The sequence below is a fragment of the Canis lupus genome, chromosome 9, assembly GCF_011100685.1.
Source record: "Canis lupus familiaris isolate Mischka breed German Shepherd chromosome 9, alternate assembly UU_Cfam_GSD_1.0, whole genome shotgun sequence".
Classification (NCBI taxonomy): domain Eukaryota; kingdom Metazoa; phylum Chordata; class Mammalia; order Carnivora; family Canidae; genus Canis; species Canis lupus.
The window spans coordinates 14,704,744-14,722,877 of record NC_049230.1 but is presented as its reverse complement, the minus strand read 5'-3'; the positions used below and the strand labels follow the sequence as shown (position 1 = coordinate 14,722,877).

General features: G+C 44.6%; 1 protein-coding gene across 4 annotated transcripts in view; it reads right to left on the bottom strand.

The window, feature by feature from the left end:
* The window catches only part of PECAM1 (platelet and endothelial cell adhesion molecule 1), a 53,244-nt gene extending 35,956 nt beyond the window's left edge, over positions 1 to 17,288 (bottom strand). For 3 of the 4 annotated variants that reach the window (XM_038546859.1, XM_038546861.1, XM_038546862.1), the window contains exons 1-5: positions 17,001 to 17,287; positions 16,888 to 16,914; positions 7,452 to 7,745; positions 3,530 to 3,835; positions 1,207 to 1,482 (exon numbers count right to left, since the gene is read on the bottom strand). In XM_038546859.1, the coding sequence (XP_038402787.1) occupies positions 1,207 to 1,482; positions 3,530 to 3,835; positions 7,452 to 7,745; positions 16,888 to 16,914; positions 17,001 to 17,064 (967 nt within the window). In that variant the 5' untranslated portion in view covers positions 17,065 to 17,287. Of the gene's footprint in view, positions 1 to 1,206; positions 1,483 to 3,529; positions 3,836 to 7,451; positions 7,746 to 16,887; positions 16,915 to 17,000 lie in introns of all 4 variants that reach the window. The other variant, XM_038546860.1, reaches the window with a different exon arrangement.
* Positions 17,289 to 18,134: the final 846 nt, after the last annotated feature.

The window sequence follows — 18,134 nt, the reverse complement described above, 5'->3', positions numbered from 1 at the left end:
TGACTCACTCTGCTCTCAGAAACTCTGTCATCCAGTGTTCCTTCATGCATCCAACAAATATGTATTGAAGTCCTACTGTGTGCAAGGCACTATTACAGGTGTTAAGGACATAGCACTGAATAAAACAGGTAATGTCCTTGCCTCTCATCAGCTCGCATTCTAATCCCTGAATATATACAATAAACAGGAAAAGATAAAGTATATTTCTTTGGCGGTAGGTACCATGGAGAGAAGTAAAACCAGGAAAGGGAGGAAAGAGTCCAATTGAACTATTAAGTGCATGGGTTTGGAAGTCGAATGGACCTGAGGATAACTTTTGTTCTACCATCTGGTAATCCTGTAATTTCTGGGTGAGTGACCTAACACCTCAGCCTTAATTTCCACATCCATAAATGCAGAATCATGACACCTATCTCATAGCATTGTTATAAGCATGAAATGAAAATGTATATAATCCAGTCATATAGTGTTCAACAAAAGGGAATTGTTACTATTGTTTTTTCATTTATTAATGCTTTCTCACTCCTGACCCTATCTTAGGACCTATGTCTGGGATCTAGGCTAGTGCTTGGCACATAGGAAAGATAAATGTGGTATAATAATAGACATGTTAACTAACATTCACAGAGTGCTTCTTCCGTATGAGGCTCTTTATTTTTTTTTTTTAAATCTTTATTTATTTATGATAGTCACACACAGAGAGAGAGAGAGGCAGAGACACAGGCAGAGACACAGGCAGAGGGAGAAGCAGGCTCCATGCACCGGAAGCCCGATGTGGGATTTGATCCTGGGTCTCCAGGATCACGCCCTGGGCCAAAGGCAGGCGCCAAACCGCTGCGCCACCCAGAGATCCCCGTATAAGGCTCTTTATAGCAGAGCCACATCACTTAGTCATTGTAACAGTCCTATAGGTGACTGCTGTCATTATCCCCATCTCATAGATCTGTGCCACAGAGAAGCTCAGTAAGTCACCTAGTAATGAGTGACAGTATTGGGATTTGATGCCAGAACTTGCACACTCAACCACCACATTTAACTGCTTACTGGCTCAGCATTGACTTTTTCACTTGAGCACCACAACCCCATTTGAGTACATCATTCAGACAAGCAGGAACAGAACTATCAGCCCTCACTGGCCATTCTGGATTCCAGCATGGTGACTGCTTAAGCCCATCATATTCCCACACCCTCCAGCAGCAGCCCTACCTGTTATGTTGACCACGATGCTGCTGACCTTGGATATCCGGCTGGCTTCCACTTTGCATGTGTAATTGCCATTGTGCTCCGCCATGGCCATCACTGAGTAGGTGGCTTCGTTACCATGCCTCTTGTGTGCTACAATTGCCTTGTCCTTCTGGATTATGATTTCTGGAAATGCTTGGACCAGATGTGTCACTTGAATGGTGCACCTAATGTAGAGCTGATCTCCTTCTGTGATCACTCCTTCGGGGCTGACGTGGAATTTGGGATTAGAGAAGGATTCTACAAGAAGAGGATAAACTGGTTGGACTCAGGCTCAAATCTGGACAAGAGGAAGAGGCACTTATGTCCTCCCCCCTTTTTTTTAATCTTTTTTTTTTTTTTTGCCAATTACTGTCCTTCCTTATTAATTAAAAAAAATTGAAACTTTCCTCTCAAAAACCTTCTCTTAAGTTGCTCTAATGCTCCCTCCCATCTTACTCTTTAATAAGTTTCAGGTGTGAATCACGAAACTGAGATGCCAAAAGGAAAAAGATGGATAGGTTTGATTATACAGAGATGAAACACTTCTGCTTGAAAAGCTTATAAAATAAAGACAAATGACAAATGACAAACTTGGGCAAATATTTGCACAGTACTCAACAAAGAGTTAATGCCTTTAATTTATAAAGGACTCAAACAAATCAATCAGAAACAGTAAAAATGGGCCAAGTGCATACGAGCAGGCAGTTTATGGGGGGAAATGTAGTAATTGGTCAATCAACACAGAGAACATACTCGACCTCAGTAAAAGCCAAAGAAATACAAATCACAAGAACAACAATATATCACTGTGCCTCAATTAGATTGACAAAAAAATAATGAAAGTAGATAATACTCTGAGAGCAAGGTTGTGGGAAAATAAACACTAGCATCACTTTTGATGGACATGTTCAACCAATCTGAGGAGTGCTTTGGTAATACATATCAATATTTAAAATGCACAAACATTTGAATCAACAACTTGACTACCAGAAATCAATGTCATAAATAATAATGAAATAAAATATTTGCAAAAGTACAAATGATAAGTGTAAGTGTGTGTATTCCAGGGTTGTTTTAATAGCAAAAAATTAGGAAAATACCCAAATGTTTACCACTGGAAAAATAATGGTACTAGTAAATTATGGTACATACCTATAATAGGATTCTGAGGTACCACGAAAAAAAAAGACCTACATCTGTATTCCTTGATACAGACAAAAGTTTGTAACATATTGATAAGTTAAAGAAAAGTTATAAAACAGTATGTTGGTCAGGTTGTGTTTTTTGTAAAAACAAAGAAAAACAAACAAAAATTGTGTGCGTGCATGAATGTATAAGCAGAACCAGTCTGGGACCTACAAGTGATTTTCTCTGAGCAGTGGTACTATGAATGATTGTCACTTTATCCTTTACATTGTGCCATATTTTCTGAAAACTGAACCCACACCATGTATTATAATCAGAAAAATATTACATATACATAATTTCATACCTGTATATATGTGTGTGTGTGTATATATATATATACACACACACACACACACACAATGGGCAGAGGTGAAAATAGGTACCAAAAGCAGAAGGGTATTTATGACAAACTTTGAGGCTCCTATAGAAAAGACTTGAGGCTATCTGCACTAGAGTGTGCCTTCCCTTGACTCTTCTCGGCTCACGAGTCCTTGTCCCATTCTGCGGGTTGCCTGTCCTGGAGCTCTCTTGATCCTGGATACACAGTCCCAGGCTTCCCTCTGCTATTGTCTTTCTCACTCCAGAGCACTCCTCAGGCCACCTCATTTATTTCTTATTTGTCCAACATCTTGGTGATAAGGGGTGGGTAGAAGAGGGGAGTCTTTTATCAAATGTGGGAGGCAAAGGCGGAGGACCTGAACTCCCTTCCCTCCCTATCCCCTCCAGACTCCACCTCCTGGTGTCTGACCCAGGCTTGGGGGTTGTTGGCTTAAAGCCATGATTTCCAAGCTGCAGGTTACACAATGCATCATTTCACGGAGTCATGGCCAGTGTTTTAAAAAACTGAAATACAAACGAATAGAAAATGGCAAAATGCCTCATATATTAAGTATTATTTGAGAAACTTTTGTTTGGGAAATTTTACATGTACACACAAACACACATATACACACATATATTTTAAACTATAAACATAGCCTTGAAGTGGTTAAGAACAGTCTTGAAAACAGAAGCCCAGCCAGAAGGCCCCACCCCCCTTCCTGATTTCTGGGGTCTTTCTCCCCATCCCAAACCAGCAAGGCAGAAAGAGTGATAAAAAGGAGAGTAGGACTCTAACCCGTCACGGTGACCAGTTCACTCTTGATGGCTCTAGAGGTCTCCATGTGGGTCCCAGAAATGATCCTGGCTTGGCACTGGAAAAATATAACGTGGTCCTGTTCCTCCACTGTGAACTCCAGCATCATGAAATTCCGGTTGGGAGAAGTTTTTTCTCTTTTTTGCTTGAAACCTTTCGTATCTAGTTTGAGTTTTTCAATTGTGAAATGTATCGGGGGCTTTTCCTCTGGGACAGAACAATTGACCTTCACGACCCCGCCTTCTATTGCCTCTTTCTTGTCCAGTGTCACTATGGGATCGGACACTCCTTTGGGGGAAGAGAAAGTCCATTAGTATCAGTTTGCTATAGCTATGCAAGCCTCCCTCACCTGGGTCTCTGTGGTTGACCCATCTGAAGGTCTTCTGCTTTGTTCTTAGAACCCCAGTGCTACCTATCAGGTAGTTATTGAGCATGTTATGTGCCTAGAGCTATACCAGCTACTTTGAAAAATATGAAATATGCTTAAGATGTGGTTGGTGCTTTCAAAGTTTATAAACCCATGGGGAAGACAAGTCTTCCCAGCTGATATAATTAAAGACAAAACAAAACAACTAGTATCTATTAGCATTACCGTGGTTGTTGTTATAATTTATTGACTGCCAACCACAAGCTAGGATTGACTTTGTATCCATGACCCCATGTAATTCTCATAATAAATCTCCTGGATGGGCATGAAAGATAAAATTGTGCCTAGTTTTACAGATGAAGGTGAAGCTCAGAGAGGTTCAAGTTTCATCCAAAAACTCAGAGCCATCAATCCCCAGAACTGAGATTTGACTCCAGGTCTGTCTGACTCCAAAGCCAGAAGTTGGGGTGGGAGTGGCAGGTGGGAGAGGGGAAGGATACATTGCCTTCCAGTTCAAAAAAACAAAGCTGAAAATAACTAAATATTAGAATGTATTGCAGAGATAATGAGTGATATAGCAGTCAGGAAAAAGGAGGGAGGCTCTCTTTGCCTGAGGGATCAGAGAGATTCTAGAAGGGATGTGCTTGAGAGCAATCTTAGAGGAAGGGTGTTATTTGGATAGACAAGGTGGGATGGAGGCTAAGGACAGGCATTTCAGGGTGCTTGTGCATGGGAACTGCTTGTGTCAAGGAATGTGGGGGGCTTTTTGGGAGGGCCATCTAGAGCAAAGGAAATGGTAGGAGGAAAGGTACATTAGGTGGTGAGCCATCAGATGAGGAGGAACTAGGAGACTACATGTCTTGTTCAGGCTCTGTGATCTGGTGGTCATGAGCTCCATCTTAAGAGTCAGACAGACTATCTTTTACTGTGAACCTGCTACCTCCCCCAGTTGCTTATGACTCTTATGAATCTTTGTTTTGAGACACCCAGTTTGGAGATGACAGGGTGTCCTCTTGGGAAGGTGGCCTATACTGTGTTCATACCACTATTGTTACCTGTGGCTGCAGCTGTTTATGAAAGTACTGCCCTGCTTCATGCTGATCTCCCCAAGGGAAGAGATCGTGTCTTACTTATTGTTGGGTCCTCAGTCTGCCTCAGGATGGGACTCAATAAATGTGTAATTAATGAATGAATGAATGGCCAACTTTGGAGTCCAAGAGATCTTGGCTCTAACCAGCTTTGCCTTGATGCAACTCCAAGGCATGAACATGCCATTCAACCTCTCTGAGCCTGTGTCTACCCCTGGAAATGGGGGGAACCACGTTTGGTTCCCAGCACTACTGCAGGGGTTAAATGAAATGTGTGTAAAGCACTTACAACCATTGACCTCATGAGGGCCTAAGAAGGTGGCAGTTCTTATCACTGGAAGTTACAATAGTGTGAATGACTGCTCTGATGACCAAAGTGAGCACAAAAATGCAAAAATGACATTATGGTGGCAGCTCTCAAGGAAGTACAGGGCTCACCTTGCTAACTCTATCCATTAAATCACTAAATTTTAAGAAAAATTACCCTAAGTTTCAAAAACCTGCCAGTACCTGTCTTTTCAACACTTCCCAAATCCAGCCCTGCCAATCTTTCCTCATCACTCAAGTCAATGCTAGACCCATTGGTCCTGGCAGGCCCCATCCTCAGTGAAGATGGAGAAAGGCTGGGCTTCATCCCTGTGGCTGTTGTTGCCCCTGGTGACACAAAGAGATGTCCAGCCAGCTGTGCCCCCTACTGTCTGTTCGACACCCACAGAACTGGCCCTGGGGGAGGATGATGATGTCATGTCCTCCCATGTGAGCCTCAAGGACTGACCAAAAAAAGTGGCCAGAGATTGTATGCTCATGAAAGGACAATACACCTGAGTACTTGCCCACTGGTTTTCCCTGCTTCTTGTATGCTGAAAGAACTATCCCTTCCGGGATCCCTGGGTGGCGCAGCGGTTTGGCGCCTGCCTTTGGCCCAGGGCGTGATCCTGAAGACCCGGGATCGAATCCCACATCGGGCTCCCAGTGCATGGAGCCTGCTTCTCCCTCTGCCTGTGTCTCTGCCTCTCTCTCTCTCTCTCTCTCTCTGTGTGACTATCATAAATAAATAAAAATTAAAAAAAAGAACTATCCCTTCCTAAGGATGGCCTGGCCAAGCCCCTCGAACATTCATTCATTCATTCATTCATTCAGTACTTGCTTACTGAGCACACTTCGCTGCTATAACAGTTAATCTTCAAAACCAAATGAACTTCAGGGGTATGTGTAGCTACTAGTGATCTCTATTTTAGAGACAGGAATGAAGATTCCAAAGATTGGGGAATTTGATTGAGGAGCACTCTGCCGGGATACTTCGTGCTCTTTCTTAGCCTCTGCTCTTCCACTCACGCTACACTCCACTTCACCATCAAGCAAACTCCTACTAGATCTTCTATATCTGGAGCCAATGTTCCTTCTCCAGGAAGCCATCTTTAACTTCTCCAGGAGGAATGCTTTCCTCTCACCTTTGTATTCCCACAGCACTCAGATCACAGGAGTATTGGACTATAATGATTTTTGTAAATGTCTCTCTTCCCCACCAGACAGTAAGTGCACCTAGAGGTGGCCTCCACCTGACGCATTTTCAGGTCTTGCAACTGGTCTTCTTCCTGACTGGCAGCCTTGGGAAATGCTTCTTAAGGGAGTAAATCAATGAGTGGATGGATGGAATCCTGTATCTCTGAACCCAAATTCCCCATGATTTCCCTCGTTTCTCCATTTGTACTTCCCTTTATCATTTGCTTGATTTATTCCATGACTGTTTATTGTCTGCTATGAGCCAGATTCTTTGAGATTTTAAAAATGGATCAAACACCATCTCTTTCCTTGTGACTTCATAGTCCAAAACAGATAAATATGTGAGAAACACTTGCAATGCAGTGAAATAGCAATTGCCATTTATTGGGAATTTATTATGTGCCGGAAATGATATTGAGCACTTTACTGAGAGATGTCTTTTAATTCTCCCAATAACGCCCTGAGCTGGGCATTACTATTACCTCCATTCCACTGGTGAGAATTTTAAAATTTAGAGAGGCCTCCAGGCAGAGTGACTGCAGCATCCAGTGTCAATACTCAGCCTATGGGCTTTTATACAAATACTAGTTAGTATATACCAAGACTGCCTAAGAGCTGTGAGGATGGGGACCCTGGGGGCATTGGTTTTGCTTGGTAACGTGTCAGAGAAGAGTTGAGTTGAGTCTTGAAGGAGGAATAGCAGTTCACGAGGAGAGGAGAAGAAGGGTATTCCCAGGAGAAAGACTAGTATATGCAAAGGCAAGGAGATGAGAAATAACCTGGCATATTAGGAACATGTCTAACGCTGACATTTTCAGGTTAGGACAATGCCACGCAGAGGAGTAGGAAGGGTAGGTCCAGGGTTACCAACCATTCAGTTACTATTCTTGTTACCATATGTGCTATCCTGCATCTGCTTGAGCTACGTTCAAATGCAGGGACTCACCTTTGACCCACACCTGGTACTCCAAGCTGGTTTTCTCCTTGTTGTTCAGAATCACGGTGCATTTATATGTCCCTGCGTCATAGACCCGGGCTCGGGGAATAAAATAACTCTCAGTGTTCTCCACGGAGGAGACATTGTGAAATAGCACATCATCCTTATAGAACAGCACCCAGTGCTGAGGCTTGATATGAGAGGTGGTGCTGATGTCTACGATGCATTGCAAGGTCATGTTCTCCCCATTTTGCACCTCTTCTCCTGGTAGGATCTCCATGTGGATGTCGTTGATGGTGAACGCTAAATGCCAAGGAAGGAGAGCAGACACACCTGTTATCTCAGAAACATCATCCTGGTGTCCTTTACCACGTCAAATTGGTATGAGCACACCCTCTTCAGTGTAGCATCCAGGGGTCCCCATGCCCACAGGGACCAGGCAGGCGATGGCTGTGTGTGGTCCCCATTCTCAAAGAGGCTATCTCTTCAGCATCAGGATCTGGGATTGAGAGCTACTGTGTCTGCCATGATCTGTGAGCCTCCCGTCTCATCGACTTCCATGAAGCGTGAATAAAACAATCAGATATTATAAACATTTCATTTAAATTTTTGAGTGCCTAGTATAGCCAAATGTTTCAAAGTCCCCAAAGGCAGATGATATGATGTCTATGTGAAAACCCCAAAGAGCCCACAGATAGGTCATTTGAAATAATGCAAGCTTAGAAAGGTGGATGGAGGGGCACCTAGGGGGCTCAGTTGGCTAAGCATCTGCCTTCAGCTCAGGTCATAATCTCAGGGTCCTGGATTGAGCCCTGCATCAGGCTCCCTGCTGGGCAGGGATTCTGCTTCTCCCTCTCCCTCTGTCTCCTCCTCAGCTGGTCATACTCTCTCTCAAATAAATAAAATCTTTTTTTAAAAAGTGGATGGATATAATTAATATTAAAAAATTAGGATACTGGTCATTTCTGAAGGGAAGAAAGGGATAGGATCAGGAATACATAGAAAGATACAGAGATGTTCTAATTTCTCCTCTTGCAGAAGTAATCATTGATTTTAGTTTCTTCCAGCTAGTCTTTACACATCTCTAAGCAAATACAAAGTCTTACTCTCCTCCCCACCACCCCTGCCACGCCCATGCCCCCACTCTCCAATCTTTTACAGGAGAGGTAGATCTTCATCTACAAAATTTGGCACCTAACCTGAAGTTTATATGGCCCATGAGGACTTCAGGGGCCAGAGATAGTGTGGGACTGTGACAACCAGGTATTATAAAGGCAAAACAAGGTCACATGGCTTAAGTAAGGCTCCTAAAGATGTATTCTTATCAGACACATCAAACAGAAAAATATTAATGGATTATGCTTGATGAATGTACATTTATTGGGTCTCCTACATATCCTGAACCTCCTTAGCCTTGAACAGAGGAAGATCTTCAGAAACCTGCATTCTTGGATTACTTTGCTATGGGCCCCCATTGACTTGTATTAACCAAATTAAGTTTGGCACTCTCTCAAAGGATGCTCTTAGGAAGGGACTGAACTGTGTCCCCCCCCCCCCCATACACATCCACAACATTCTATATTGAGAACCTAACCCCTAGGACTTTAGAATGTGACTATGCTTGAACATATGGCCTTCAAAGAGGTAATTAAGTTAAAATGGCCCCTAATCCAATCTGACTGGTGTCCATATAAGAAGAAATCTGGAGAAAGAGAGACCAGGGACATGAGCATAGAGGGAATGACCATATGAGAACACAGCAAGAGGGATACCAGGCTCCCCTCTGAGCAGGGATTCTCGATGATGAGGGGCTTGATCCCAGGAGCCCCGGATCATGACCTGAGCAGAAGGCAGATTAACTGACTGAGCCACCCAGGTGCCCCTGGGATGAATTTCTGTGTGCTAAAAGACCCATAGTCTTATTGGCCTGCCCCTACTTTGTCACTCTGATTTCCTCCTTTATTTTCTCCTATTAAACAACAATATGTAATTTTTACAAGTGGTCCCAAAACATTTTTCAAATAAGAAAAGGTACAGCTAGCTAGCTGGCCAGAAATACTAGCAAAGATGGTCTTTCTTTCTCTTTTAATAAGGTCAAATCTTTCTGAACAATTTAGAATTTAATTTGTCTATAATATGTCTCAGGTTTTAAAATGAATACAACAGTCCCCACCTGTTCCTTTCTTCTGAGTAATTAGTTTAACGAAAAATGGCATCTGACCAGTCCGCAGGATGAAACAAGGTGATTGTTTAAACACAAGTTATTTCCTATAGTATTAATCTTTATAACTCCCTTTTTGTCTCTTCTATTCCTTACTAGTTCCTGGTCTGAGGAGTCTACTTGGTGAGCTCTCAGAACAAAGTTTCTTTGGACCATATTCAATTTCCCGTCAATTAATATGGTCCCTTCTCAGGTAGGGACAGGCAATCACACTACCCCTTCAGCACCTCCTTATCTTAAACCATGCTGTTTCACACAGTGATTCTAACAGGAGAAGAAAGTAGGTGCAGAGCCAGATTGCCTAGGTCAGATCCCATCACTGTTCACAAACTGTGTGGCTTTGGCAAGTTCCTGAACTCTGAGCCTCATTTGGCTCATCCATACAATGGACATAATGATACTAAGTATAAATGGAGCCTGAGTTTAAGTACTAGGAACACAGTTCCTGGAATAGATGAAGTGCTTGAGAGATGTTAGCTGGGTTCTGTCAATCACAGATACAAAGCCAAACTTGAGTCTTGAGGGCTCTAACACCCCATATCCACTCCCTATTTCTAGCAAACTTTTTTCAAAAGAAAACCAATTCTTCATTTTCTGGGTTAATTACAGTGACTTCTCCAGACTCCCTGGGTTAGTCACCCACTATGTCATCAACCTGGATGAAGTGCACACCCATGGCTGGCTGGTCAGGCCCCAGATCGGGATGCAGACCTGGGTACAGGAAGAAAGCCAGTCAGGCATGCCTGGGGTACATAGCCATTAGCTGGGTGATGTTGGGAGTTCCTTAACCCCTCTAAGCTACCACTTCTCCTACTATAAAATGGGAACACTCGTATCTGCCTTCCTTTGTAGTTGAACAATGACTGAGCCAAGGTGGCCAAGAGCACTGAAGGGGTAGAGCGTGTCCTGCCCAATGCCTGACCCCTGGCTGATGACGTTCCCTTCCCTCTTCCTTAGCCTCATCATTCAGTTGACATTCCAGGGGGCTTCCCTGTGCCAGGCATTGCACCTAATACTGGAGGTTCAGAGAAGAGTGGGATCAGCACAGTCTTTGCCCCTTTGGAGCTCACCGTCTGTTGACGCAATTCCTCTCTATTGCAGGCCCTCCAGGCTTAGCACCATCCCTGCCTGGGTCTCTGATTGACCAGACCTAATTCATATCGTTTTTACAGGAGCCCTAAAGGAAACTTGGCTAAAGCATCAGGTGGTGGTTTTTTAGAGAGGATGATATCCACTAGCACAGGCACTTTTGCCAATTTGTTTTTTCTAAGCAAACAAACACACATCTGCTTAATAAATCAACTCAACTGATTTGCTGGAAGAAACATCACACTCCCATGTCCAGCTGCAACAGACAGGGGAGAAGAAAGGAAGGCAAAATGGAAGAAGGAAAAGCATTTTATGAAATTTATCAGTAATTTTATTGTAAATGTATGAAACCCAGCTCTTTGATGAACACAAAGCCTCATTGATGCAATGCAACAAAAAGCAGTGGCACAGCTTTTAACACCACAACCACCGCCACCTCCACCACCACCACCCTTGTGGTAGACAGCCTTCAAATGGCCCCCAGTGAGACTTGCCTTCTGGTATTCACATCAGCATGTAATCCCTTCCCACATCATCCCAGGGTTGGTTTTGCAACCAAAAATACCGAAGTATTGGTCTGTTGCTTCTGAAATTAGGTTATAAAAGACGTTGCAACTTTTGTCTTGAACACTTTTCCTTTTTCAGGATCACTCATTCTGTGCAGTCATGAGCATCCCTCTGGAAAGGCCCATATGGTGAGGAACAGTCGAATGACTGAACTTAAAGGCAAATCCCCTCAGTCTCCAACAAGCCCTCCATTCACTGTAATCCTGACCAGTATTCTATGGGCAACTGCCTGACAGGCCTGGAGCCAGAACTCCCAGATTCTTAACTCTCGGAAGCTGTGAGGTAATAAATTGTTATCTTAAGCCACTAAACTTGGCGGGTAATTTGTTAGGCAGCAATATACCACCCAACTGATCTTCAAAAATTGATTATTAAGATAATGTAGAAAACATTGTCCTCTTTGTGAATCAACTGTTCAGGAACAGCCAAGCTAGATTACCGTGTACAGGTCTCACTATTTACACAATAGAGTGAGTGTGCACACCTGGGCCCCCTGGAGGTTCATGAATGGGCACTAGGGGGCCCCTGAACCATCTACAAGTATAGGCAAGTATGCATTTTTTTATGGGAGGGGTGGGAAGGTGGAGAGGATCCACAGCTTTCTTCCCTGAGCCCCAAATATTCAGAACCATTGTGATGAAAGTTTGGAGTTAGGCAGCAGCCTAAAGAGGTCAGATCTTTTCAAGCTGGACAGATGAAGGCTGATAGAGGGGGGTCCACGGTAACAAAGTCATCACAGCACAGATAAGGCCCCCATGGACCATTGTGCCAAATCCCTAGACCTTAAAGGAAGGGGCCTGCTTCCCTGTACCTTGAGCCACCATCAGCGGATGCTGATGCTCCTTGGGAAGATGAGGCATCATGACTCAGCCAGCCTCTTGGCCAACCTGGAAATGACTCAGAAAGGGGGGAAGAGAGCCTCCCGCCCCTGCCCACCCACCGTTGTCAGGAAAATCACAGGGAGCCAGTTAGCACGGAGCCCCTCATGAACTCTGGTGCTCAGCAGAGAATGCGCTGACCCATCTCATCTGAATCTCAAGTCTGTCTAAGTTCAGTTTGGGTTCCCTTCAGTGAAGCATTTACTAAGCACCTGTGTCAGATGCTGGGATTACAAGGTAAATAAGAAATAATCCCTGGGGTCCTAAATCATACAGCTGGTAGGGATCCAGATAACTGAAGTACAATGCTATCCACACCAAGAGGAAGAGTGGCTCAAGAGAGGCAAAGGAAATTCTGCTTCATCTTCACCTCTGAAGTGGCCTCTGGACCAGCCTTGGACAAGGCCAAGAACATGTGGTGGGATGCTCCGGGTACAACAGCGTGTACCAGGCACAGGGGCATGAGAAATCATAGGTTTGATATTTTCACGGTGAGCATCTTTGCTGCAAGCATTTTCACTGCATGACTATTTGCTGTAAAGCCGTTTTGCCATAAAAGAGAAAATCACAAAATATAAAAGAGGGACATTCATTAAAGAGGACAATGAGTAATGGAAAATGAGTAACAAAATTAGAAAGCTATTGTAAACTACAAAATAATCGAATACATTCAAAATGTGTGTAGACTCATGGCAATTCTATGCAAATAACTGATTGTATTTTATGGATTGTACCTAAGCACATGTCTCCAAATCTTTGGTTCATAGAATTATGCTTTTTTTTTTTTCTCTTGCTGATGGATCTCTTCATTTTTTTTTATTTTTATTTTTATTTTTTTTTACTGAAGTTCCTTCCTCATTAAAAGAGGTATAGTTCTAGGGTACCTGTCTGGCTCAGTCAGTGGAACTTTTGACTCCTGATCTCAGGGTCATGAGTTCAAGCCCCACATTAGGTGTAGAGATTACTTAAAAATAAAATCTTAAGGCACGCCTGGGTGGCTCAGTGGTTGAGCATCTGCCTCTGGCTCAGGTCTGATCCTGGGGTCCTGGGATCGAGTCCCACATCAGGTTTCACGCAGGGAGCCTGCTTCTCCCTCTGCCTGTGTCTCTGCCTCTCTGTGTGTCTCTCATGAATAAATAAATAAAATCTTTAAAATATATAAATAAAATCTTTAAAAAAATACAAACAAAAAAGAAGTAGTTTCCAAATACTAGAATGCATATTTGTAACAGAACTTTGTACTACATTGTGAAGGTGTTACCGCCTCCTACACTGTTGTTTGTTCTTGGCATACTGTCATGTGTCCACAGATAGATGTTCCAAAGTTCCATGGGAAATGTGAGTTCAAAACTCTGCACCACTGTGTAGACCACATGAGGACTAAGATTGAAATAATACAAAAATGGAGCACATGTCAACAGAGAAATGAAACCAAACTCAACCAGTTGATAAAACCAACAAAGTGTCAACCAGTTATTTAATTTTTCAAGGCAAAACTGCATAACAGCCTATTAGTTATGCAATGAAAATGCTTACAACAAAGATGTTCATGGCAAAACTACCTAGAACCAAGAAATCAATGCATTCTGGGCATGTGCAGTTACAGGAACCAGACTGTAGGGCCTGAGGGGGCAGGTGGGTCAGGTAGGAGGTGCCAGAAACAGAGGGCCAAGCTGGGCCTGCCTAAGGGTATTTGGGTGGGGTATGGGAAGGAGGTGACAGGATGACACCTGAGCTTTAAAAAGATCACTATGGGCTGGCGGGAGAGACATCCCAGACCATGTGGTTCAGGTGATAGCCCAGGAGGGACTGGTAGAAGGGGTAGACTGGAGAACACCAAGGAAGAGGGTCCAGAAGTCCAAGAAAGGAGGCTTCAAGCAGAGGCAGCACAAGGGTCCGGATAGCTATGGGCTGGGAATGTTCATGGCATTTGTTTATTACAAGGTCCTTGACGACCCCTTAGTGAGAAAATTCTAGGGGCAGGGAGGGGTGGGGGCTAAAGCCAGGGTCCTAAGTGAGGGCAGACTGAGAGCTGGGGCAGGAGAGATGACAGCTATAAACCAGCCTTGAGAGAAGTTTGAGGAACAGAGTGGATACACAGAGGGACACAAGATAATGGAAGGAGGTGGGTTGTTCATGATTTTTCTTTTTCCTATAAGAACAAGAGCTACCCATTGTGTTCGTAGACAGAGGAGAAAGAGCCAAAAGGGGGTGAGGGATAGAGATACTAAAAGTGGGGTGGGGGCTGAATAAATGATAGAGCAAGATTGGGGAGGGAATGCTGTGGGTGATGGGCTCAGAGCCCAGGTGGACGGACTGGCCCCCCTGATACCTCTGAAGCTGGGAGGGAAGTTGGAAGGATGGGTGGGGAGGCAGATAAGCCTGCAGCTGGGGCAGGGCGGGAAATAGAGGGAGTTCCCTCCAGACAGCAGTGTTTTCTAGGTGAAGATGAAGCTGAGGTCATCTGCTGAGGCAAGAGGGCTGGGGTTGGGTGGGGGAGCCTGGGATAAAAGGAAGAGAAAGAAAGGGCCAAGGCTAACCCAGGACCTCGATCACAGAGCAGGCGATGTGGGGCCAGCCGGCAGATTATGCATGTTAACGTGTCATCAGCATGATCCTGGGTGACGGGAGGAATGAGGACTTGGTCCTAGCCCCCATGCTGCTAACACCCAGTTGACCACATGCAGGTACCTCATGGTTTCTGTGCCTCAGTTTCCTCAAGTGTAAAACAAGGTGGAGGTCCGAGGAAGCAGCGAGAGAGGCTTCCTGCTCCAAGTCCTACAGTTCTGAGGTCTTCCCTGGAGGTACAAAGGCCTTTCTCCAGGAGCCCTGGGAAAGGAGCAATTTACTTCCACGTGAGGTGGGGAAGGTGGGAGAGACTGGAGGTCCTGGGAAGCAGAGGCCCAGCAGCCTATGTGTTTGTAGGGCGTGGTATGGATGGTAGCTGGGGTATGTGGGCAGCCGTGGACAGACCGGGGTGACGCAGGGACCGTGATCATGAAGGATTGTGAAGGAGGGCTAGGACCAGATAGTAAACTATTGTTGTCATCATATGCCTCCTTTTATCTAATCTTATCCTCATACCAACTCTGTGGGATCAATTCTCTTATCATCCCCATTTTACAGATTGGGAAAAAGGCTCAAAGGGGCAAAGTGAAGGCGGCTCTAAAGATCTAAGTTTGGCCTATGGCCCTAGACACAGAGCCATATTCCAGACAGCGGAGGTTCTAATGCTGATGCCCTGCTAACTGGCTCTCACTTGGTCCAGTTGGTTATTTCTCTGAGGCACAGAGACATCATTGGTTTAGTAGGATGCTGACCAAGACAGTGGATATAAAGCTTCCACTGGTTGCCATGGGGGTCACATGCTCACCAAAGCACATGGACACTGAGGTAGGAGACCAGCAGACTAGCTTTGCTCATGGCCTCTCTAGGGAGCCACTGCTTAAAGCTTGGACTCAGCAAACCAGCATCATCCATGTACATCATCTCCAAAGAGCTATACAACTGTCCACAACCCAGTCACCCCCATCCTTTTGTGAAGTAAAGTGGCCTCTGATAAGGGGAATCCTGGGCAGCCCCAGTAGCCCAGAGGTTTAGTGCCGCCTTCCGCCCGGGGTGTGATCCTGGAGACCCAGGATCGAGTCCCATGTTGGGCTCCCTGCATGGAGCCTGCTTCTCCCTCTGCCTGTGTCTCTGCCTCTCTCTGTCTCTCTCTGTGTGTCATGAATAAAGAAAGAAAGAAAGAAAGAAAGAAAGAAAGAAAGAAAGAAAGAAAGAAAGAAAGAAAGAAAGAAAGAAAGAAAGAAAGAAATCTTAAAAAAAAAAGGGGGGGGGGGAATCCCTGGGTGGCGCAGCGGTTTAGCGCGCCTGCCTTTGGCCCAGGGCGCGATCCTAGAGACCTGGGATCGAATCCCACGTTGGGCTCCCGGTGCATGGAGCCTGCTTCTCCCTCTGCCTATGTCTCTGCCTCTCTCTCTCTCTCTGTGACTATCATAAATAAATAAAAAATTAAAAAAAAAAGATAAGGGGAATCCTGTTCTGTGGGCTCTCAGTTAGCCCCCAGTCACAGCCGAGCATCTTATCTTAAAGATTCAAAATTAGCTCTAAAATGGATGACAAACCAGACTTTAAAGATAAGTAGAAGACCTGCCACCCCCTCCCTGCCGGCTTTGCACAAGCGCAAAATATTAGAGATGTAATCATGGCCTCACAGGTCAATGGGAAATGAAATCCAATTATCTGTTTTAGATTATTTAAAGGAACAAGTCATAACAACAATTTAAATTATGCTCTGTCCTCCTGAATCTAACAGATTAATTACCTCTCATTTGTGATTAAAAACAATGGGGGATGGAGAATATGAAAATAAGACATTTATGGTAAAAAAAAAAAAAAAAACAAATTATGGAACCACTCCTTTTTTTCACTTCCCCAATCCAAACAAGTATCAATTCACTAGTTTCTAGAAAAAAATCATATGCAACTTCTAGAACATGCTGATTAGAATTTGGCTTAGAACAAGTGTTTTATTCTAAAAGCCTTCTAACATGCCAGAAGGAAGTAAACTTTAGCTCTGAATTGGAATGTTTTTCTCAGTTGTTAGAAACATTAAACCCAAGCAATTTGATGTGAGTTGTAAGAATCACGAAAAGACACAGGGAAGCTAAGTAGAAACTTTACAACTTACAGTTTTCTTGTCCTTCAAGGCTTGGACCTGGAAACAACAGAAGAAATATGTTGATGTCATTAGCTTCGATTCTCGTGAAGTTTAAGTAATGTGGGAAGAGAATAAAAACTCACAAAGTAGAAGTATCAGCAGAGCTCCTAGCCACATCTTGCCCTCTTGGGTCCACTCCAGTTGCATCTTGAGAGTGAACTTCGGGCAGTTAGTTCTGCCTTTGGGCCATGCCCCTGGGGCAGAAGGCACTTCCCACGTGGCCCAGATAAATCCGCCCTGTGAAAGTAGAGAAACCACTCTGGTAACTTCTCCCGGCGCCACAGAGAGAGACAGGCTCTAGTGCTTGGTCAGGTAATGGCGGCCATTGCTGGGAACTGGGAACAATGAAGCATGGGCCAGCCTGATATCTCCTCAGGAAATGACTGGCCTTCCTGAGGGACCACTGAACGCAGACTCTTTGTTTTAAAGGCACAAGTGACATTTGCCTTTCATGCCCCTGACCACCTCCCCCCTCCACTTGTCTCACCTGGATTTGGAGCCCCCTCTCATGGCAGGGTGAGAGTTCTTTCCCCTTTCCATCCTCTACCCAAAGGACACCCAACGAGATCTCTTGATTTTTTCCTGGGTGCATCTCCCCCACCCCTCACCCTCCCACCCCTGCCGCTCACGGGCCTCTTTCCACACAGTGTAAGTCTGGACCCCCTGCCTTCCCTGGCAATGTTATAGGACAGGGCTGACTTTTCCAGAAAACTGCAGGTTCATCAGACAGACCTGCTGCCTTGGCAAACTCAGCTTGGAACTTGCTGTACCCAGGAGGTTCTCCCTGGCTTCTGCAGTTGGTTTTAGTGTGGATAAAGACAACCCTACGAGGTATGCATGTTTGTGGTGGGCCCCTCTAGCCTGTACCTTTATTTTTTATTTTTTAAGTAGGCTGGGGCTTAAACTCATGACCCTGGGATTTGAGCCAGCCAGGCCCCCCAGGCTATACCTTTAAATATACACAGTATATCAGGCCATTGGGTGCTTTCTAAGATAAATATCAGTTCTTTTCACTCCCCTGCTTGAAATCGTGATGGCTCCCTACTGCCCTCCACAGAAAGTCTGTTGACAATCCTCCACAATCCAGCGGCTGCTTACCTCTCCAGCCAGGTCTCTCACCAATTCTTTCCTGGCCCTTACATTCTGATTGCTATTATTTATAGTTCCCATCACATGTCTGTGCCTTTGTCTATGCTGTTCCCCTGCCTGGAGGACTC